Source organism: Lissotriton helveticus, chromosome 3_2, assembly GCF_964261635.1.
Source record: "Lissotriton helveticus chromosome 3_2, aLisHel1.1, whole genome shotgun sequence".
Classification (NCBI taxonomy): Eukaryota; Metazoa; Chordata; class Amphibia; order Caudata; family Salamandridae; genus Lissotriton; species Lissotriton helveticus.
In genome coordinates, this window is record NC_136062.1 from 156,254,394 (window position 1) to 156,278,716 (window position 24,323).

Sequence of the window (24,323 nt, forward strand, 5' to 3'; positions counted from 1 at the left end):
TCAAATAAGGTGCATTCCTGCCTTTTCCCTGTCACGCAGTGCAGGTCAGCAAGGTGACTTGCTGTGCTGCATTGTGTCACTTGGCCATAAATATGTCCCAAGTGTGCTAGACTTAGTGTCATACCTTAATACTGCATCTGGCAGTAGGATATTAAAAAGATAAGGGAATATGAAGTATTATTTGGTAAAATATTTTTTAGTCCACTGCTGACTCTTCTGCTTATCCTTAGCCATCAGAAAAGTTATTTACTAAATCAGGGAATGACTAGAGTTAACCAAGTACAATTCTTGATTTCAGCCAGTTTGCACTATACCAGGTTGGTTACGTTCAATCAATCAATTGACACTTGATAAAGTGCTCAGCTGCTTCGACACAAGAGTGCCTGCGTTAGCAGACAGTAGAGGCGAGCCAAAAAGTGGGGGAACTAGACAGAGTCAAATAGCCAGCTTTTGAATTGCCTTTTGAAGGCTGACAAAGACTCGACATGCATTGCATAAGCAGGAGATGGTTCCATAGTTTTGCCCTGCGTACAGTAAAAGAGATGCCGCCACAACGAGACTTGAATAATTTAAGAATACACAGACGGCAACTATTGTTCGATCTAAGTGCTCTCTGTTGAGTGTATGGCGACAGTCTATTAATCAAATAACTTGGGGCCTCCCAGTGATAGGCTTTGAAACCCAACGCGCAGTTGATGCGCTGTTCCATCTGGAGCCAATGCTAAAGTCTCAAATGAGGAGTGGGTGTGATGGCGCCTTGATACCCTCCCAATTAGTCTGGCCGCTGCATTTTGAATTAGCTGAAATCTATGTATCAAATATACAGAGATGCCAAAATAGAGGCTATTTGAGTAGTCTAGACGAGACGAGAACAAAGAGTGAACTACCGTTTTCCTACTCTCTTCAGGAACCAGATCGAGAAAACTCTTTAAAATTTTCATTTTCAGAAAACAGACAGATAAGTCTGATTTGCGCCACAGAGGAGAGAGTGGAATCAAAGACAATGCCCAACTTTCTAGCAGATGTTCCACCAACGATCATGAGTTGAACAACCCACTGATCAGTGGTGATTGATTCTGCATGTGAAGATTACTCCGAGTAATTACTGAGTGACTCGATACATTTAAACCCATTCAATATATAATGTTGGTAGTGGGCTGTATGTGAAAACCACTAGGTCAGACACAAATCACCTGTTTTACCAATGTGAAATTCCAACACAATGAAGTAATTGTGGACTCTGTAAGCATACATACCTCAATGGTTTTCTTATGCATGGCCACCTTAGTCTTCTGCAGAGTATCCATCGCTGACTCGAACTGTAAGATACAATTCAAAAGCAAATATCAGCATTAATTCTTGTCATAGCGGGAAACTATGATGATGGATGAAACCTGGCTCTAAGGCACAGTTTCACTCTTTTCTGTTCACCTATTGAAAACGCTCTGATCTTTTTATATATTGCTTTGACTCTTCATCCAGATTAGACAAAATATCGAAGGACCCTATGTTCAAACTCGGGATATTTCCTAACTCACTGAGATAGCGGGTATACATGATGTGTCACGCAAGACTAGTTAGTAAAAAGGTGTTTATAAATAAATCATTCCACTTAGCAGCCACTTCAGAGCACTCAGAGCCCTCTTGTGATCTGCAGGCAGAAAAAGAGACAATCTGATTGGGCTGAAAGAGTGTTTTATCTTCCTCAACTAACCCATGAAGAGTCATCTTCATGAATCATGGATTCAATCTTTATTCTGACAGTCTAGCACTACAAACATCTTGCCTCAAGGGCTGTGTGTGCTTATGTTACGCCACCGGCCTCAGACACTATTGTAGTTATCATATCTGGTCCTACCTGCTTCAGCTTTGGCATCCCAGAAGTAGCTGAAGAGGTCACCTGTTCTGTGCTGCATATCACATCTCTCACCCCTCCCAGTTTCCCAGAGGTCTGTGAAATGAGGTTATACTGCATAGTAGTGAGACATTATGGGTCTACTCCAGATTCACCACTCCAGAGGCTGCTTGGATTCATTACTTATAATGCTCTATGGGACACTATTTAAGAAAGACATACCAGGTTTGCTCGGTGCTGTGTTTTAATGTAGACAGATCAGGTCAGACAATTCCAGTTAGTACCACATGGGGCTTTATTGGTATAGTACCTCACCAACGAAAGACCAAGCAGTTGAGTAGCCATTAACAACTGACCTTCCGAGGTTCCAGCACTCTCAACTTATTCCTCTCAGATGACATGCTAAATAACATCACAACATTCCAGAAGACATAATTCATGGAGCTAAAACACAAAGGGGCATATTACCAACCAATAGAGATAATTTTTGTCTCTAACTTATTTAGAGACAAAAATTATCGCCGCAAATCGGCGATTTTTATCGCAGATAAGCCTTGCTATTAGCAAGGTTTATCGCAAATGCGATAAAAAACGGCCGCAATGCATGAATATCGCTGAAAAGTCCGCGATATTCATGCATTATCGAGCAAATGCTCTTAGCCATGTTATCCACCTCCCATTGGATAACATGGCTAAGAACTGCTCCTGGGCAAGTGTTAGCTTTTGGAGATATTCGCGCTTAGCGCGAATATCTCCAAAAGTTGGTAATAGGAGATAGCGATGTTAGCGACTGTTTTCAGTCGCTAACATCTTGGCACGCCCACTTTGCATGTCATTAGTGATAAATATCACTGACATGCAAAGCGGGGCCCAAGATGGTCACTATCTCCTATTAGCTGTCGCTAACTGGTGTTAGCGACAGCTTGGTAATAGGGAGATAATTTTATCTCCGCTTTCTTGGCTTTTAAAGCCAAAAAATCGGAGATAAAGCCCCTTGATAATATGCCCCAAAATTCCTCCAATTGATTTGAATGCTACTATACTCATACCTGTTTGTAGTGGATAGCAATGTGCGGGGCTAGACAGCAGATCAATCCCACTCCTACTTTGTACAAGACAAATGCTGTACTTAAGTTACAAAATATATTTACCTTTTTTCTTAATTCCTTCTGCCTGTCTCTGAAGTCCTCCAGGCGTTTCACCTCTTCCCTCAATGTTTGTGCCAGCTGGATATGAGAATTTCCAATATTCTCAATTTCTAGTAAAGGGTTATAAAAATATAAATGGTCTGTATAAGGTAAATATTTTTAAAAAGTAATAAGCATTACTTTACCAGGTGTATCATAGGAAGAGATGGGAGACTTTCATCTGGAATTTTGTGAAATTCATGATTCTGTTCTCAGCAAAATTGCAGACTTTTAAAATTTTTTACTCAATATTCTGTAACTGGGTTTGTGGCAGAGCCGCCCTCAAATATATAAATTCCTAGTTTCGTTTAAGCATAATTGTAATTTTGTCATCATACCAGTTGCTGTAAGAAAGAAGCACATGTTAAATACAAAATGTCAGAAAGGAATTGAATTTCAGAGTTTCATTTCAAGTGTACAATTTAAGTGGGCTAAAACTAAGCAAGTACTGCTTTTGCTGAAAATTATTCAGTTTATCTCCTGAGGATTATTTAGGGATTGCATCTTGTTAGATTTGGGGGTCTCTAGTTGGAATAGGTAGGTACTTGTGACAAATAGGGACCCTTGCCTCTAGTCAGGGTAAGGGGGTACACGCCTAAAATAACCCCTGCTCACCCCCTTGGTAGCTTGGCACGAGCAGACAGGCTTATCTCAGAGGCAGTGTGTAAAGCATTTGTGACCACATACAGTAACACAGTGACAACACTACAAATGGACACCACACAAGGTTTATATAAAAAATAAGTATTCTTTATATAGACTTAACACAAGACCATTAAACGACAGAAATCCACAATATTATACTTAAAAATGGTAGGTTTAGCTTAGCTCAGGTCAGTTCTTAAGATGCGACACTTTGGGTCAATATACCTTACGTTGCGTTGCGCTTCCACAACAAGTAATGTTGCAGCGATGGAAATGCGGCAAAGTTCTGGTGCAAAGAAATAAAGACGTGAAGATCTTCCAGATGCAGCACGCTGCCCTGGTAATGCGAGAAGTCTCGATCCGATGCGTCAACTGCAGCGGCGACACCCTTGTTCAGCGATGCGACGGCAACAGCTTCAGCTGCGACACTCTTCTCCGACGTTTGCGAGAAGCTTCTGCACGATGCAACAACTACAGCGGTGACATCCTTGTTCAGACATGCGGCGGCAGCAGCTCCGACAGCGGCGCACTTCTCCTGGATGCGAGGCGCGTTCCTCGATGCGGTACAACGCGACAGCGACAGCGGTGACACCCTTGTTCAGAGATGCAACGGCAGCCACAGCAACGGCGACACTCTTCTTCCACGTTGAGAGACACTTCTCTCAATGCGGTGCAATCCGACAGCTACAGCGGCGACATTTGTTTAGAAATGTGACGGCAGCAGTAGCGACGGCGACACACTTCCTCTTCATTGCGAGACGCTTCTCTCGATGCAGTGCAATACGACAGATTCAGCGGCGATACCCTTGTTCAGAGATGCGACGACAGCAGCAACAGGCTTCCTCCTCTTTGAGTCACGCTTCCAGCTCCTTGCGACACGCAGTCCCTCAGGAGGCCCAAAACAGCAGTATGCACTTCCAAAAGAACTCTGGGGAGCTGGGGGTGAAGTCTGTTGTCCCTGAGACTTCAGCAGGAGGCAAGTTCTTTTCCAAGCCCTTGGAGATCCTTCACAAGTTGAAAGTAAAGCACACAAAGTTCTTTCTCCTCTCTTTGGCAGTCAGGCAACCACTTCAAGCCAATCCCCTAAGCAGCACTTCAGCTTAGGAATAGTCTCTCCTCAGTTTTTTCAGGTTCCTCTCCTCAGCAGAGGTTTATTCTTGCAGTCCAAAAGTGATTAATTTCTTGGGATCAGGGTCCCAATATTTATACCCCAAAATCATTTGTCCTCTGAGGGCAGAGGGGCCTTTGCCCAGTCCAAACCAGTTCTGGAGCACTCTGTTTACATGACTCCTTCTTTTCTTTCACAGTGCAGGGCAGAAACATCAGACGCCCCACAGGAGGTGGAGCCAGCATTGTGAAGGGAAAGCACAGCCCTGGAGCACTTTGTTGACATGCCTCCTTCTTTTCTTTTACAGTGCAGGGCAGAGACATCAGACGCACCACAGGGGGTGGAGCCAGCACTGTGGGGGGCAGGCACAGTCCTATTCAGGTCCCAGGTGTAACTCCTCCCTCCCATCTAGATGCAGATCTCTCTATTCAGCACTGGGCGGACTCATCCTGTCTCCTGGATTTCCCCCAGCCCTGTCACTCAAACTCCAGACAAGGAATACACAACCTAGCAGAGGCAGGCTTGGAAGGTTAGACATGAAAATACCTACTTTCTAAAAATGGTGTTTTCAAACACAGAATGTTAAAACCAACTTCACTAAAACATGTATTTTGTCATTCTGAGTTCTGGAATACTAAACTCGAATTCCTACCATGTTCCCTGAGTCAGTTCGGATTATAAAATGTAATAATCTAACTGCCCATTCTGGCCTATGGAGAACATGTAGCCTTGTAATAGTGAAACACGAAAATGGCTGTAATTCACTATTAGGACATGCCACATACATCAGGGCTTGTCTTACCATATACTTACAATGCACCCTGCCCTTGGGCCTACCATAGGGGTGTCTGATATGAAGGAAAGGGAAGGTTTAGGGACTGGTAAGTGGGTGCACTTGCCCAGTCAGCATGGCAGTACCAGACTGCACACAGGGTCTGCAATGGCAGGCCTTAGACACACTTTTACAGGCTGCTTCTGTGGGTGGCACAACTGGTGCTGCAAGCCCACTAGCAGCATTTGGTGTACAAGCCCTGGGAACTCCTGGTGCACTGTACTACCAAGCCAGCCAATCATGGAATCACCAAATAATGCATTCATTTTACAATAGGGAGCACTTGCACTGTGGTACTGGACAGCAGTGGCACAGTGCCCAAAGCATCTAACACCAGCAAAAACACATGAGGAAACAGCAAACATGCAAGGGAGACCCACACCAATGGTGCCAGGTCTAACACATCTATACTTCAAAAGCCAGAAACTGCTGATTCTGCAGAGGATAATTTTAAGCACAAGATTTACGCCGAAAAGGATATTCCAAGAACAACATGAATACTGAAAATATCTCTCTTAAAACAAACTTTTCTAAGAAGTATGCAGTATCTAGGATTTCTGCTAAGAAACTTTCAAAGTACATTTATGCAAATTCTGCTAAAAATATACATTTCTCTTAGAATTAAAGCAAAACTGAATTTTAAGGAAAATTATTCTAAAAGATAGTAGTGTGGGCAAACTGTGTAGATAGCTACTAAATACTTCATCCCATTTTGCACACTTATTTGGCAAGTTATATTTCAGAAAAAATATTTTCGTGTTTCCTAAAAAATATTTTCTTTTATCCTAAAAAAAAAAAAAGAAAGATTATTTAACTCATTGCAAGACATTGGTGGAAATCTGGATACAGTTTAATATAAGTAAGTACAATTATAATTAGTGTTCAGTCCACTATACAATTATGCTAAACGTTACAGCAATTAAAACCATTCGTATAACCGGTAGATAGTACAGAAAATAATACAGAGTCAGTCACCATCCTTTCTGGCATCTGAAAAAGGTTAAAAAAAATCTCCATACATTTCACACATTGTATAGCGATCAGACTCCCCTTTCAGAGATACCATCTTGCATTCTTTACATTCAAAACATCATGACTGATAAAGATATTCTTAATAAAATCTGATGTTAGCTCTCAAATGCCGGACACGGACATACTATTTTTTAATTGATTCCAGGCGCAGCCCGTCATTGAAGGTGGTGGGGCCCCATCCCCTCACCTCCTTCCAACCAATGATGAGTCTGTCAGGCTAAGCAAAGGGCAGCCGGACAGACACTCTTCATGTTTGGGTCAGGCATCCAGGAGCAGTACATGCGCTAAATGCGCAGGTGCCCTGCTACATGAGCCAATCATTGCTGGGCTGAAGACGTCACAGCCCTGTGAGTGTGACCTCCTCAGCCGGCAAAGTGCTGTGATGTACTCACCCCGTGTGGAGGGCAAGTGTCACCGATTAACTTGGGCCAGGGTGCTTCAGTTTTAAACCCTGAAGGGGACAGGCTGAATGTCACAGAGTCTGGTGGTGTCAGCATGCCTCACTGACACACTCCCACTCTGTGACAAGTAACGCAAAGTCCTCCTCTCATTGGCTAACACATGACAAGAGACAGACATAGAGAGCAGGAGGGATTTTCCTGTCTTCCCATCTCCGGAGCCTAGAGGAACCAATGAGGGACCCATCCCGCTTCTGAGGTCACTGCTGGTCCGGAAAGTTTTTTTTCTTTTAATGTTGGGTTTGTGCGTGTGTCTGTGTGTGTATGTATGGATGAATGTATGTGTTTTTGTGAAGCATGCTCTGAATGGATGTATGAAGGTATGTGCTTGTGAATGGCGGGTATGTGTGTGTGAGCTGGTAAATGGATGGATGTGAGTGAGTGTGCATGTGGATGGCTGGGAGTATGTGTGTGCGCATGTAGAAAAGAGTGTGTTTGTGTGTGCCCACCGCACCAGTACTCAACATTACGGGCCGCCACTGATAGGCTCCATGGTCAAGACTACACACTATCCACTTCTGAGATTCTATAGAAGCATAAATAAATCTTCCTGTTTTTTCACACGTTGGTTGAAAAATAATGGAGCCAAATACACACAATTTTCATATAATGTGGCTGCCTATAACTTGTCAAGTGACATTGTGGCCACAAAAAGTAAAACTAAGCTACAATATTTTGCCAACATTAGGTGTTAGTGTATATCCACTGTATAACTTTGTTATACAGTGGACGGGACATGGGACACATAACGAATGACGAGGAAGAGAAGACTAAATCCCATTATTAAGAGAAAAGATTGGACTTAATATGGCAACTATATATCTAAATAGTAGCCTCGTACTTTGAGAGTGGGCCAAACACATGCAAATAAGTGTTCAGATTGATCATAACTTCAGAGGCACCCAGTTTGGACCTCTAGTCCCGTCACAGACTACACGCAACCAACAGGATTTTACTGTGCTGATCCCCTTACCACCTCCGCTGCTTTAAATTAAAGAAATTGAGCGATCCTGATGAAGGTGGACTCAAGTTTAATAATCCACTGAAACGTGCGTCGACCCGATCTATTTTCCAGCTGGCAGCCTAACCTTGGAACATAAAAGAAATATTCTCGCCAAGAGTTATTTAGTGCAAGCCTTGTTAGCTGGAATAATATGTATGTGATGTGTGTATGAGTATGATTGTGATGTTGTGACTGTGTGTGAGGTTGTACATTTGTGTTCTTGTAAGGGGTTTTACACATTTTTTTGATTAATTGTATGTTAAATATTGCATTCTTTTTGCTCTATTTTAACAAAAATATAAGTAAAAAAATGGTTTATAAGTAGTGCAACTAAACTATAAAATGTCAATATAAAATGAGTCATACCATATTTGAAGTCATGAACGGTATGTGCGTGTAGTTGGGAAACATCCTTTACAACGCAACTTTTACCACGCAGTGCTTTTACCACGCAACTATTACAACGCATGTCATTACAACGCATTGCGCTGGGGGGCGCTCTAGGATAGGGAATAGATTTAATTTACTATCCAACACCTTCCCTACTATCCACAGGGAATGGAGTTGGAATAGTAAATTAAACTATTCACTATCCAGCACCCCTAAGCGCTATGCGTTGTAAAAGCACGTGTTGTAAAAACTGCATTGTAACAGCATGCGTGGTAAAAGCATGCATTGTACTGTCATACATCCCATGTAGTTACATCACTACCAATGGACAGCTCGTGTGAGCTATTTTTAGCCATTGTTAAAACATTTGTTGGTCGAGTGGGAGTTTCTTTATATATTATTGCTGTTTTGATTCCCTTTTCTCCCAGACAAGATAAAGCAACCCCCAAGGGGGCGTAACTTTGTATTCAGAGCGTATTAAAGTTTTAATATTATTCTTAGTAGTTCTAGAATTGTCCCAAACATCTGTTACTTCAAGTCTATGTTTAAGACTATTCATAAAGAGTCTAAAAGCAATTCTTGCTGACTTCTCCCCATGGCCACTTATTAAAAGACCTTTAACTATCCTCCTATTTAAAGTTCAGAAGTTACTTTCCCTGTTGTGTTATGTGATTAGTGTGCAATTCAAAGCGTCGGGACACTCCTTCGAGTAGCCGCACGCTATATAAAACCCCTGTATAACATAACATAACATAACATAACATAACATAACATAACATAACATAACATAACAATTGTTCTAGAAGCCATACACAGCCATACTCAATAATCGTTTCCAAGGTTAGGTTCCTCACAATGATCTAATAGATTCAACAATTACAGTTTAAATCACCAATAACAATTCAATAGTGGTCTTCAGTGTCCTATAGGATAGTAGATATTTCACTTACAAAAATGTCACTATGTCCTTCCTCTAGTTTTTGAATGGCAAATAATGAACTAAGATTTCACAGGAATCCGCATGGCAAGTTTACTAGCAACTAATTAAATCACAGCTACTTACAAAGGGCATAATTCCAGGTTGTTCCATATTTGCATTCACCCATAAATATTCCAGGAGAAAATGGATAAAGACAGCCTATTGTATTCCTTTGATTTTCATAAGCCAATAGTATAAAACTGTATTATAAATAGACTTTAATCTTTAATAAAGATAATGACTAAATCGTTAATTTGTTGACTCATTCCTGGAAGACTAACTAGATAACAGAACTGCATCGAACTCAGAGTTAGATGTCAAACAGCGAGACAAGTTAATCTCTATTATAGCCTTGTAATCTGCCATAGCAGGCTAAACTGATCCTTCGAGGCCCACTGTTGTGTTCTAGGCCCAAGCCAAAGCCAAAGGGGGGCTGTAACTAAGGGGTGGGATTTACTGGGCGGTAGAACCCACTATGGTGGGCTATAAAGCTATTCGCTCATTCTGTCCCATTAGGGCTGAATGTTCTAACTGAAAACAAAAGTCTTCCAGAAGACGCAGAGTGTTTATACTACCCACCGCTCTGAAGCTACAGAACCTCTGTTTCACATCTGTTGTGTATGTTAAACAATTACTGCCAAGCACAGGGCCTTGGCAGTAATTGTCTAACAAAGACATGTTGTGAAAGGTATCTGAAGTCAGCCACTGATTTGCCCTTGGTTCCGCAAAACTGCTTTTCTTCATTTGGCAAAGCAAAGGTAAAACAAGGGTGCTGAAGAGAACTCCCGCCTCCCTGCAACTGCAGCTCCCCTGACACCATGAACCGCAGGAGGCGGAGAAGGGGGAAAGCTTTCTGTTTTTCCTTTTCATAGTCTCTAGCTCTCTCATTCCTCTGCACAATGCACACAGAGAAATGGAAAAGGGAGAGTCGGAGGCTGTATACAGAGCCTAGTTAGAACCGCGGCCCGTGCAGGTAAGAGCGGTGGGGCCGGGCGGAGAGGGTATTTCAACATATGACCGAGAGGGTAAATTAAATAAATAATTAATTTTCCCTCATAGTTGTATGTCGAAATCCCTCCCACCGGGCCCCACTGCCCTTATTTGCACTGACATCGATTGTGGGTTAGCGCTAGTGGCCCTTGGTACATCAATCTTTTTGGCACCCCCTCATGATCTTCTCGGATTTCCTCACTACCACCCAGCAAAAGTGCCCCTCATCTGTCCATAGCCTCTCTCTCATATACATTTCATTTGTTTACAAGCACTAGTAAAAGCTTGCTTTACTAATCTACTCAACTATCCACATAAAATACTGATTTGTTCTTTGAAGCAGGCATATTAGCCCCCTGAACTACTTAATGGAGAGTCAAAGCTGCCACTAGACAAAACTCTCTAGCAGGAACATTAATCACAAGAGTTATCTTGACATTTTAATTGCTGCCTGAAAGCTGGATGCAGGAGGAACTCTGCAGCAGGTGCGTTTAAATCGTAAGTTACTGATAAACACTGCGCTCCCTCCCTGAGGTCAGTGTCCACCTCTCCAGTGCGACTGCACCAGTCGCACTGCCCTAAAGCTAGCCCTGGCTGAATATTAGGACATTGAAAAGTGTTTATAGTCCACTGCTGCTCCATTGTCTTCCATGGAGATGTCAATATTCCAATGTTCTGATATTTAACAGTTAACTATATATGTAAATGTAAATGTAAATGTGTGTATACTTGTAAAGCGCACTATCGCCTGAAAGGTATCTTGGAGCTGTGTACCGCTGTGGAACCCTTCCTGGCTTTCCCTGTGAGATGCCCCTTACTGGGCACCTCCAAGGTGAGGCCAGGCATCCTAGCGCTTTCGGGGCCATTGTGGAGATTAAGCAAGCTATTGCCCAGAGTTGCAGAGTGGGACCCATGATTAGAGTAGGCACCTAGGCGAGAATTATCGAGTCCGTGGACATTGAGCCCATATATATATATATATATATATATATATATATATCTATATATATATAGATATATATATATATATATATATATATATATATGCAGCAGTTATCATCTTTTATATCATTTCTTGTATACTTTGGCACAAAATACTAAGCTATTGATTTAATATTGCCAGTGTAGCTGAATAGTAATGCTGCTAAATTTCTGTAAAATCCTCTGACAATTAAGCGTGTTCTTCCGTAGCCTTCCTTGGCCAACTCCCCATCCACACAGGTACAGGTTCTAAACAAAAACACAAAACCTCTGTTTTGTCTAGATTGCACTATAAAATATTAATTCTCATCCAACTCATCACAGCCCCCATGCAGACCGAAAATACCTACTTTGCTGTTTCAGAATCATCCTCATACTATAGCAGGAGGTCAGTGCCATCTGAATAATATATGATCATAATGCTGACTATTTCCACTAAGATGGCAAGAGGTTACATGTAACAGTTAAACAATGTCAGACTCTGTGAGGACCCTTGAGGATCGCCCTGTTGTGGAGTCTTAGTGTCCAAAGAGTAAGGGTGCAACCTGCCTGCTCTCTATGATCCCAAAACGAGCAGAACCAATTCTAGGTTGACCCTCCTACCCCAACGGCCGATAGGTGTTGCAGAAAGATATAATGGGAAACAGTGTCAAATGCCGATGAGAGATCTAAAAGAATTAAGGCGGCATTGTGGCTCTCATCCAAGAACAACTGAATGAAGTTCGCTGTTTCCAGCAGAGCCATCTCTGTACTGTGTTGTGAGCGGAAGCCAGATTGAGAAGGATGTAGCAGCTGGACATTCTCCACAAACTCTGATAATTGTGCTTTGACGATATTTTATCAAACTTTTTGGCGCTGCACGTACAAGTGAGACATGTCTAGAATTAGATGACACTGACCTATCTGCTGTTGGTTTTTTTCAGAAGGGAATCCACTCTTTGCAGACAATAGGAACTTGACCCATCCATAACAATTTATTAAACAATTTGGCATAAACCGGATTGATAATATTGACAACCTGTCTCAGAATGTCAGGTTCGCATGGAGCAAGTGGAGAACCTGCTCTACAATTTAAAATACCTGCTTTAAACTTAGCTTAATTTGCAAAAATTCACATTCTAGTGCTGGCTGCTGTTCCACTGGAGGCAACAGCTCGGCTGAAGACCATACCTGAGATAAAAGATTGTGCTGAATTTTTTAGATTTTTCTCTTTGAAAAATTCTCCAAGCATAGTGCATAAGTCCGACGTAAGTTTAAGGGGAGGAGCGGCTGCTTTAGGGTGCAAAAAATTAGAGACAATCTTAAAAATCTCTCTTGGCTTGTTATTATTCACCTTCAAAGTATAATAGTTACTCTGAGCATGTTTTAAGTTCGTGTGGTATTTGTTTAATGCCTATTTTTAAATTGTCTTATATGCTACGGAGTAATGTCTCCTCCATAATCTATCAACTTTTTATAATATTTTCGACCCTCAGTAAGACTGGCAGAGAATCATGAGGCAGAAGGGGCTCGCCTTTGCTTAGTAAAGATTTTTTAGGAGGGCCAGTTTATTCTCGGCCGCCAGGAGCCATTGGTTAACCACTATGATATAATTATTGACTTCACCCATCAAAGAAAGAACTGTTTTGTCTAGAGTATCTCTCAACCCTGGGATGTTAACTTTGTTTCATGCTCTAAACAAATTCGCTGTCACCTGAAGTTCCTGCCCCTCTTTAAAGCTGTAAGGCTATGAAAACTGGATCATACAATGATCCGAATACACAACCTACAATGGATTTTCCACTAATATATTAGTGTTAGAAAGAACCATATTAATAGTACATCCTACAATATGAGTTGGTCCAGTAAGGCTCAAAGTCAATTTAAGAGAATCTTAGACCTCAACTAATGATCTAACTATAGAATTGCTAATGTCATCCACATGTACATTTAGATCTCTAAAGTTGGCATATTACAATATCTTAGAGGTCAAAGCCTCATCCAAAAGGCTAATAAAAATAACTTGCCCGCATAACCAGGTGGTTGATAGATTCAGTTGTCAGAAAATGAGGATTGATAGGAGTAAGAGATGTAATAACCCAATGCTTCTGCCCCTTACAAATTCTCCATCTGGAAGGTGGACCTTTTGAAATTGTGCTTGCAATTACCAGTCCCCCAACCCTTCCGCCATCCCTAGCTTGATATGTATGCACATAGTCCTCTGGAAACGCTAGCTGTAAATCTGGGACAGAGTCTTCCCCATCTAGGTGTCTCTCATAAATACGGCAAACAACTGAAACTCCTCTAAAATATTGGGGATATGTAATGCGTGCTTATGAAGGGAACAAATATTTATTAAGGTTGCATTAATGTAATTCTTCCACTCTGCATAGGCAAGGCCCTCATCAGCCTTACTTCTTCTTCCAGTCATTGTGTCCTGAAACAGCAGGACTCCCTTACAACTACCCGCAGGCTACAGGACCCAAACAATTAGTCGAAGAAATTGCACACTCCCCAACCATCTGCCTCCTGATTCAAGTAACTCATTGGCAGTCTAGGTAACCCTCTCCCCATTTCAAGGGACTGGCAGCATCCCTGGTGCTCACCGTGGTCGGGGTGAGAATGGGCGCAGATGGGCTTTCCTTTAGCATACCAGTGGCATCTCCGCTGTGCGTCTGCGCCACAACCCTATTTTATACAAAATAGTCATCCCGCATAGCACCAACAGAAAGACTAGAACGCTGCCTTTTCAGAATGGCACTGCTAGTCGGGCCAATGAGGTAATAACGGCCCCCGTGCAAGTGAAGGCAAAAATAGCGAGATTCTAGGATGCACTGCCCCACCCCAGAAACAACTTCTGCACACTTCTCTTCCCCGGTCTAAAAAAAACAGCAAAAACAAGTTCCAAGTTCAGATTCCATTTTAAACATTTCAAGTTCAGTTTAAACAATTAGCTCATACAGAAGCTTCCACCGCAGTTTGGTCTGCCTGAATGGTCAGCACGGCCATACCCTCGCCCTATGTTTATACGAAATAGTGATCCAAAATAGCACCAACAGAAAGCCTATAGCACTGTGTGAAGATATAAAGTCCACAAATAAGGCAGAGATAATCTTATAACCAAAAGGGACAGGGTAAATTACAAATTACAAAAGAAAAGGTTCCCCTTTGTGTCGCACTCTCACAACATTTATACCATATACTGATTTATGCCATATATTGATTTAGAGGATGAATAACCCAGATTATCAATCCGCTGTTTTATCACTAAACACTGTTTTATATAAAAATGTCTAATTGTATTAAATATCAAGTCTTTACATATCATAAAAATAGTGTCTCAATAAAAAACATATTACATCAAAATGCATCCTTATTACACTTATATAAGTCAATACTGTATTTGTGGTAAAATCATAAAAACACTATCTGCACCATATACATTTTTCATCACAATACTATATCTGCATACATTAAAAAAATGTTTTTGCTTATTCCAAAAGGACAAGGGCATGATGCTATTTGAAGAACACATGTAAGGAAAACAGAAGGAGAATATTACCATCTGACCTTGTAACAACATTAAAGGGTCATTATACAGAGAATGTTGCCAGCAGTAGACAAGTATATATATATATATATATATATTCACTGAAAAAACCATAGGTTATAGACCATATATAGTTAGGAATTAGCATTTAAAAAACCTTATTTTACTCACACAAAACCATTGAAATTCCATATATAGTTAGTTGCACTAACTATATATCGCGCACCTGCAATCCACTGCTGATGATGTCACATATTACATCATTCATGACATGGTCAGTGACATCACTGATGACATCACTGATGACATCTCAAATGACATCACTGATGACATCACTGATGACAACATCCAGTGACTGTATGTTTCTGTAAAGTTAAAATATATCTTACATATTGAAGAATGAGTGGATGTATAAGTGTCTGGATGAAGGATTTAGTAGGTGCGTGACTGACTGTATGAGTGAGTGATTAAATGTGTCTCACTGAATGCATGGGTTAGTGACTAAACTGTCTTAATTTGTGCATCATTATGTCTGTTGTTCTGTAAACTGCTGCATGTGTTGATCATTAGCTATACGAGAGGCTATATGTGTTATTAATTGCTTGCCCAAGTATTTCTATGGGAGATTGAGTTTGTGTGGGGGTGGCTGAAAGGTGTGTGACTCTATGCATAGATGTGTGAACAGTTTATTCACTAGGTGTATGAGTTCAAGAGTGCATGTGGAAACAGCTACATGGGCAGTTGACTGTGTGCATGAGTGTATTGATGAGTAAATGGATATCTCAATGCTACATGTCATAGTAAGTACATATGTAAAACACAGTACATGTGAGAGTTGGCATATATAAATAACTGTGCATGAGAGCCACCGAATGAGTGAGTGGTTGTATCGATCATTGTGAACTTGTATCAGGGATTGTATAAGAGAGTAAATATGTGTTAGTATATGTTTCAATAAGTAAGGTGTGTTTAACTGTATAGTTGAAGAAATGGAGATGAGATTGTTTCTTTGCATGACTGACTGGGTGTGTGAGTAACTCCATGGATGAGTGGAAGTGTGTGAGTGTCTGTATACACTGAGTGTATCTAAGATTATATTAGAGTCTGAAGAGGTTTATCGTATTAGCACAAGAATGATGTCAAATGAGATGTCATTAGTGATATCATCAGTGATGTCATTTGAGATGTCATCAGTGATGTCATCAGTGATGTCACTGACCATGTCATGAATGATGTAATATGTGACATCATCAGCAGTGGATTGCAGGTGCGCGATATATAGTTAGTGCAACTAACTATATATGGAATTTCAATGGTTTTGTGTGAGTAAAATAAGGTTTTTTAAATGCTAATTCCTAACTATATATGGTCTATAACCTATGGTTTTTTCAGTGAATTTTCAAGGTTTTGTAAATGCTAATTCCTAACTATATATGGTCTATAACCTATGGTTTTTTCAGTGAATTTCAATGGTTTTTTAATAGCAAATATCATAAGCTGTCGAATGTCAAGTACGTGGTAAGTGAAAACATTTTCGTGTTTATGCACACTGATCTGCTTTGAATGGTGCCCCCCCCCCCTCATTTCTATTAGGAGTACTCTCTCTTTGCAGATAGTGAAAGGTAGTTAACGCAGGTCTTTGCCCCCATTGTAATCCGTCGTGCCTGCTTCTCTCTCCATTTGATTAATTGTTATCCAAGTATTTACTGTTTTAGAATTAGTTCTCTTTGGTTCATTCTCTATTTACAAACAAACACAGAGTCGCAATACTCTGTTTAGTCTTTGCAGATAACGAAAAATCGTGTAAAAAAAAAGAAAAGGAATCGAGCAAAATCAGTAGGCCACTAATGGGATCTCTTTTTGACCTCGCTAAAATAGAAACATTAGGAACAACCCCTCATGACAAATACAAAACTAGTGAGATGAACTGAACTCCACACAATGATGGCTGCAAAACAGCTCGGCTCCGCCACCCACCCCGCCCAAAATAACGATAAAGAACGGCTGCCATGATTGGTTGCGGAATGACCACGACGGAGCTACGAAATGGTGCTGCTCTCATGCTAACCCCAGCTTCAGTCTGAAACATCCAGAAACACTGTAGACTACCAATTTGATCAGTTCCGGTAGCGCCCCAATGTAACCCGGTAGAGAAGAACTAGCCCTCCCCTCTTTGACTGATGGTTCTTGTTGCCTGTCCCTTCTGTTGTCATTTAACAGAACTATTTAGCCTGCTGAAAGGGGTTGTGTTCCGACCGCTGGTTGGTGGAGACATTTTGACTATATTCTGTACCTGCGTTGTCGCGTAATGCGTCATATGACGCGCCGCGTTAGCGCATCCGGAAGTCATCCGTCATGTGACTTGTTAATAAAACTTTTCATTGGTTCATTTTACTTTTCTTATTGTAATGATGAAAGGCTTGGTCATATGACCTAAAAATTACGCTTTTCATTACTTCCGAACATTATTTTTTCTTAAATATATGTTATAATGTTCCAGGCTAATGTACTTTCCCGGAAATTTTACAACTGTCCTGCAAGTAAAATATATTCTTTTTTCGAGAAAAAGAGCGTTTCTTCGTCCCATGACGGAGCCGTTGAGCAAAAGAGGGTCGACCTGCTGTCTTAGTCGCCGATACGCCTGAATATGAGATTCTTATCGATCACTTTATGTTGCAGGAATAGAAAACACAACAGCCCTTGACCATTTATCTTTACTGCGTTCCTTCGTATTATACCTTTTACCCTTCATGTAATTGGTCTGCTTTATTTCACTTGCCTTTTAATGATTCTAAAACAGTGACTATTATTAAAAACTTTACCAATGTATATACTACTACCATGTTTTCTTTTAAAAACCTTTATTGTGAAAATTTCATTATACAAATACGAGCCTATAACCACGTGGGCCGGCCACGGAGCAAACTGTAATCGTATATGATGAATAGACATTTACACTGTAGAGGAACGTAACGGGCGGGCCATTAGGTTGCAAGAACTAAGGTGTCTAACAGTTACGGAATCGGTGGACGTACATTTTATAATTAAAATACGACAGGGCCAGTTACAATAAAATTATCTAGATATACATTTGCGGGCAAGTACCATGGGTGACGTTAATTCGAACTTTCAACAGTACAGTAATCAATAACACATCAGAACTTAATATCAATAGGGATGTCGAAATATTCAATCAATTCTCGTCCCCGCCCGCCATGTGCTTCAAAACTGCATACGTATCTCGTGATTTCAAGGTTCTGCAACCAGTACACAACAAGGAGTTACGAGTCCCATTTATTCTGGCGCCATTTTGGGCGAGGACGGGCAGGTCCAGGATATAGTCAAAATGTCTCTACCAACCATCGACTATGATGATGTTCATATGCTGTATTTATTAGAGTAACACTCATCTGTCCACATGAAATTAATTTGCCACAATCTAAACATGTCATTTTAATCTTTCCAAAGTTCTTCTAAATATTTGGGACCGTTTCCCTTGCCTCTGAAGCTCTCAGTGCCACTTCTTTGATGAATGTACTAGCAGATCAGGGGTTCTCCTCCAAATCTCTCTTTTATGCAGCACTATAATTAATTGCTGCCACCTCTCCATATGACGATGCATGGTATAGTTACCACAACTATATTTTTTTTCGGTTCCTCTGGAGAGTTCATCGTGGCAGATGAAGCGTGTAACGTACCGGGCATTTACCTTTTTTTGCATGTACAGGAAAGGAAAAAAAAATCGAGCGTCCGAGTTCTAAGGTGTCCCAGGGCCATTTTGGTGGACCAGGCCCAAATCCAAAGAACAGCTATCTCACAGGCTAATGGGGCGACCCACGCCGAGTTTCAGCATTGTAGGATGACCACACAAATACAGCAACTTGCTAGACATCACCTCGGTGCCATCCGGATCTCGGCGCCCCACTGCAGATGAAGTGCCTCTCAACTATGAAACCACCACGGTGACATCCGGATCTTGGCGCGTTGTGCTGCCTTCGGCCTATTCGCACATCGGTCCGCTACTGACGCCATCTCACAGGCTAATGGGGCGACCCACGCCGAGTTTCAGCATTGTAGGATGACCACACCAGTACAGCAACTTACTAGACATCACCTCGGTGCCATCCGGATCTCGGCGCCCCACTGCAGATGAAGTGCCTCTCAACTATGAAACCACCACGGTGACATCCGGATCTTGGCGCGTTGTGCTGCCTTCGGCCTATTCGCACATCGGTCCGCTACTGACGCCATCTCACAGGCTAATGGGGCGACCCACGCCGAGTTTCAGCATTGTAGGATGACCACACCAACTTGCTAGACATCACCTCAGTGCCATCCGAATCTTGGCATCTCAACGCCTAGTGGTATCTTCCATACAAAAAATATTGTTACGCTGCCTTTGGCCCCATTCGCACATCAGTCCGCAACTTAGACATCACCTCGGTGCCATCCGGATCTTGGCATCTCAGCGCCTTGTGGTGTCAGTCAGAAAATATTGTTGTGCTGCCTTCGGCCTATTCGCACATCGGTCCGCTACTGACGCCATCTCACAGGCCAACGGGGCGCCCCACGCCGACTTTCAGCATTGTAGGATGGCCACACCAGTGCGGCAACTTGCTACACACCACCTCGGTGCCATCCGGATCTTGGCATCTCAGCGCCTTGTGGTGTCTTCTACTCCGGAAATATAGTAGAAAATATTGTTGCGCTGCCTTTGGCCCCATTCACACATCAGTCCGCTACTGACACCATCTCACAGGCCAACGGGGCGCCCCACGCCGACTTTCAACATTGTAGGATGGCCACAGAAGTGCGACAACTTACTAGACACCACCTCGGTGCCATCCGGATCTTGGCGCGTTGTGCTGCCTTCGGCCTATTCGCACATCGGTCCGCTACTGACGCAAACTCACAGGCCAACGGGGCGCCCCACGCCGACTTTCAGCATTGTAGGATGGCCACACCAGTGCGGCAACTTCCTACACACCACCTCGGTGCCATCCGGATCTTGGCGCGTAGTGAAGCTGCAGCAGCTGCAAATAAGCTTCAGACAGTGTTACAACCGCTGCTCAGAACTCTAAACTATGACACCACCTCGGTGCCATCCGGATCTTAGCGCGTTGTATTGCCTTCGGCCTATTCGCACATCGGTCCGCTACTGACGCCGCCTCACGTGCCAACGTATTTTCTCCGCATTTTATACCCTATGCCGCATAACAGGTCATGTGACTTGTTTATAAAACTTTTCATTGGTTCATTTTACTTTTGGTTTCCTAATGATGGAAGGCTTGATCATATGACCTAAAAACAACACTTTTCATTGGATGAAAACTTTTTTTTTCCCCCAAACGATGAAAGCCCCACCTTGTTTCTGGATGTTTCAGACTAAACTGGCGTCACCATGAGAGCACCACCATCTCGTAGCTCCGTCGTGGTCATTCCGCGAGCAATCATGGCAGCCGCTCCCCACCAGAAGCCTGCAGGACTTGGGGCCCCCAAAACTTTTGATGAATTCTCAAGGCGGAGGGGACGCTTTCGAGAATGGGGTCCAAGACCTAGCAGACAAGCGTCCGATTTCCAAGGTGTCCCAGGGCCATTTCAGTGGACCAGGCCCAAAAAGGAAACAGCCTGCCGCCATATTGAGAGTCCTGTGACAGCCGCCTATCGCTGCACCGCAAGAGTGGGCGCAACTCAGCTGAATGGCGGATTTTGACACAGTGGACCAAAAGCGGACGGAATGGCAACTGAAACGGTAAAGGGGCGCCCCACTAAAACAGATGAGACTCCACCTGGAGAGGCCCGTTCACGCCGCCTCCCCCGGGGCGCTCCACGCCGTTATTCGGAGCAGCATTGTAGGATACCAAAACCAGTGCGGCAACTTACTGGACATCACCTTGGTGCCATCGTTCTGCTGCCTTGGAACTATTCGCGCAACAGTTTGCTACTGATGACCCACCCCCCGCGACGCCCCACGCCGTTATTTGCTGGGTGGCAACTTACTAGACATCACTTTCGTGTCATCTAGATTTCGGCGCGTTCTGCTGCCTTGGAACTATTCGCACAACAGTTTGCTACTGATGACCCACCCCCCGCGACGCCCCACGCCGGAAATCTGGACGTTGTGCTGCGTTGGGACTATTCGCACAGCCGACCGCTACTTCGTTGTTTTTCTCTAAAAATGTTTATATGTTATTACTATTTTTGTTTTCTTGTATATATTTATAAATTATTAAAGTTTTATAATCTTACTACTTTGTCGGAGTGCTATATATTTTTAATGTGACACATAATTGTAAAAACTTTGATGTACAAAGAGTCATCCCTGGAATCTTCCGCTTCACGCTCGGTCCCCTCCCCAATCACAATACAGGATGGTTTTCAGATAATAGCAACGCTTCTGCTGTGACGGATCTCATCGAGTGTGGGCCTTGATCTACTATAACTCCTTTGAAGACGGGTGATTCTTTACAGCTGTGGCCATAAACTACATCTGCAGGGCTAGCTGATAGCCTAGGACCGGCCTGGACAATCGGACACAGAGGAAAAGGAGTGTCAGAGGGTGCGGTAGTGAATAGGGCGAAAGGGAGGTGTCGGGCGGGCACAGGGTGTGATTCTCAGGGAAGAACAGCGCAGATGGGGGGAGGTTTATTACCCATGCATAAAACAGAGAGCGGGGGTGACCACTGCCTGGGGGAGATGCTTGCGAGGGTGGGGAGCCATGCTAAGGATCGACAGCGTGCACAGAGTGGATCTGGTCAAGGCATCTAAAATGGCTGCCGTGCACGACAAAAGTGTGGCATTTGAAAAAAGACAAGATGGCGCACACAATGTTTTTCAACAATTCCTGATTTCCTTCGAATCGAACGTTAACAGACGTTGGGGCATATTACCAAAGTTAAGCGATATTTATCCCTAACGATGCATTGCAAAGATTTTTTTACCGTCAGAAATTATCGCAGATAAACCTTGCTATTATCAAGGTTTATCGCAAATACGATAAAAAACGAGCGCAATGCATTAATATCGCTGAAAACTCCGCGATATTCATGCATTACCGAGCTAATGCTCTTAGCCATGTTATCCACCTCCCATTGGATAACATGGCTAAGAACTGCTCAGGGCAGCTGTTACTTTTTGGAGATATTCGCGCTTATCTCGAATATTTCCAAAAGTTGATAATAGGAGATAGCGATGTTAGCGACTGTTTCCAGTCGCTAACATCTTGGCATGCCCACTTTGCATGTCATTAGTGATAAATATCACTCACATGCAAAGTGGGACCCAAGATGGTCGCTATCTCCTACTAGCCGTCGCTAACTGGTGTTAGCAACAGCTAGGTAATACAGATATAATTTTATCTCCGCGAAGCGGAGCGCTGTTACAGATATATATCTTGTTTTTGAACGTTAATTTCTCAAAATGCACTGAAGCACATATATTGAGACATAGCAAAGGCACATCGGGCTACCAGTCCCTAATATTTTACCAAGTTTCGTGCAAATCCATTCAGCCGTTCGATTATTATTATTATTTTTTTTTTTTGCCCCGCGGGGCCCTTTTAAAACCTCCACATCAAACCTAGGGGGTCAGCGAGGATCTACTATGCCCCCTTATGGTCATCAGCCGTTCGATTATTATTATTATTTTTTTTTTTTGCCCCGCGGGGCCCTTTTAAAACCTCCACATCAAACCTAGGGGGTCAGCGAGGATCTACTATGCCCCCTTATGGTCATTTGCCCCTTCGCTTTGGCCTCCTCTTGTCTCTCGATCCTACCGAGAGACAAGATGGCGGCCGCTACGTACTGTTTGGAATGTTTACAGACACCGGAGAGCCAATCAGCTTCGCTTCGCAAAGCTCCGTAACGCGAAAAGTACGCGAAGCGGTGCGCTGTTACAGATATATATCTTTTTTTGAACGTTAATTTCTCAAAATCCACTGAAGCACATATATTGAGACCTAGCAAAGGCACATCGGGCTACCAGTCCCTACAATTTTGCCAAGTTTCGTGCAAATCCATTCAGCCGTTCGATTATTATTATTATTATTTTTTTTTTGCCCCGCGGGGCCCTTTTAAAACCTCCACATCAAACCTAGGGGGTCAGCGAGGATCTACTATGCCCCCTTATAGTTATTTCCCCCTTTGTTTTGACCTCCTCTTGTCTCTCGATCCTACCGAGAGACAAGATGGCGGCCGCTACGGACTGTTTGGAATGTTGACAGACGCCGGAGAACCAATCAGCTTCGCTTCACAAAGCTCCGTTGCGCGAAAAGTCCGCGAACCAGAGCGCTAACCGGTCCGCTGTTACAGATATATATCTTTTTTTAAACGTTAATTTCTCAAAATCCACTGGAGCACATATATTGAGACCTACAAAAGGCACATCGGGCTACCAGTCCCTACAATTTTGCCAAGTTTCGTGCAAATCCATTCAGCCGTTCGGGCTAAAAGTGAGGCCAACCGCCCTATGGAAAACTCAATGTTAAAAACACGTTTTGGGACCCCCCTTTTTTCTCGGCCCCCACTGGACGAACCCCCCCCCAAATTTTCAAGGGCTGCTCAGAAACAAAATGTGCCATTTTCCTGAAAATTTCAGCCGATTCCGTCCACAAACGCCAAAGTTATTAGACATAGAATTTTCAAAAAACCCATAGAGAAAAAATCCTAACTATATATACCTACTGGCGACCGCCAGTAGGTAATATATATATATATATATATATATATATATATATATATATATATATATATATATATATATATATATATTTATATATATATATATATATATATGTATATATGTATATTTGATGTGAGTGCATGCTATCTGGTAACAAAGGGAAAAAGATTAGGATTCAGAACCTACACACAGTAAAATTAGATAACAGGCCGTTGGGCAACAACTAAAAGTCAACTACTTATAGCATTGATGGCGGACATGATAGACTTTGCACTAATATGCATGTGTAAAACACACTGTGATGTAAAGGGTCAGATCGAGTATAAATAAGTATATAGCATAAATGTGATGAGTGTGCAACACAAAAGAGATCCCTTTAATTGTAATTTGTAAAAAGATATGAAGCCCAGCCATTGATGTTATTTCCAAATGTGTTTTTTTATTGTTGCAAACGATTACAGCATGTAGTAGGCCTGACGGACCTAGTAGTTTAGCACCAAACGGACTCCAAGGTTCTCTCCCACTACATCATCACATTCTATAATACACATTCCATGACACCACTTATAATATAAGCTCAGAAGAATACAAACACCACATGCTGCCTTTTCAAAATGGCACCTCCAGTTGGGCCAATGTGGTAATAATGGCCCTG

At 42.4% G+C, this 24,323-nt stretch overlaps 1 protein-coding gene across 2 annotated transcripts in view; it reads right to left on the minus strand.

Moving 5' to 3' along the window:
* PSTPIP1 (proline-serine-threonine phosphatase interacting protein 1) overlaps positions 1–24,323 on the minus strand; it is a 643,783-nt gene that overhangs the window by 240,269 nt on the left and 379,191 nt on the right. For both annotated transcript variants that reach the window (XM_078684947.1, XM_078684948.1), the window contains exons 5-6: positions 3,007–3,113; positions 1,257–1,319 (exon numbers count right to left, since the gene is read on the minus strand). In XM_078684947.1, the coding sequence (XP_078541073.1) occupies positions 1,257–1,319; positions 3,007–3,113 (170 nt within the window). The remainder of the gene's footprint in view (positions 1–1,256; positions 1,320–3,006; positions 3,114–24,323) is intronic.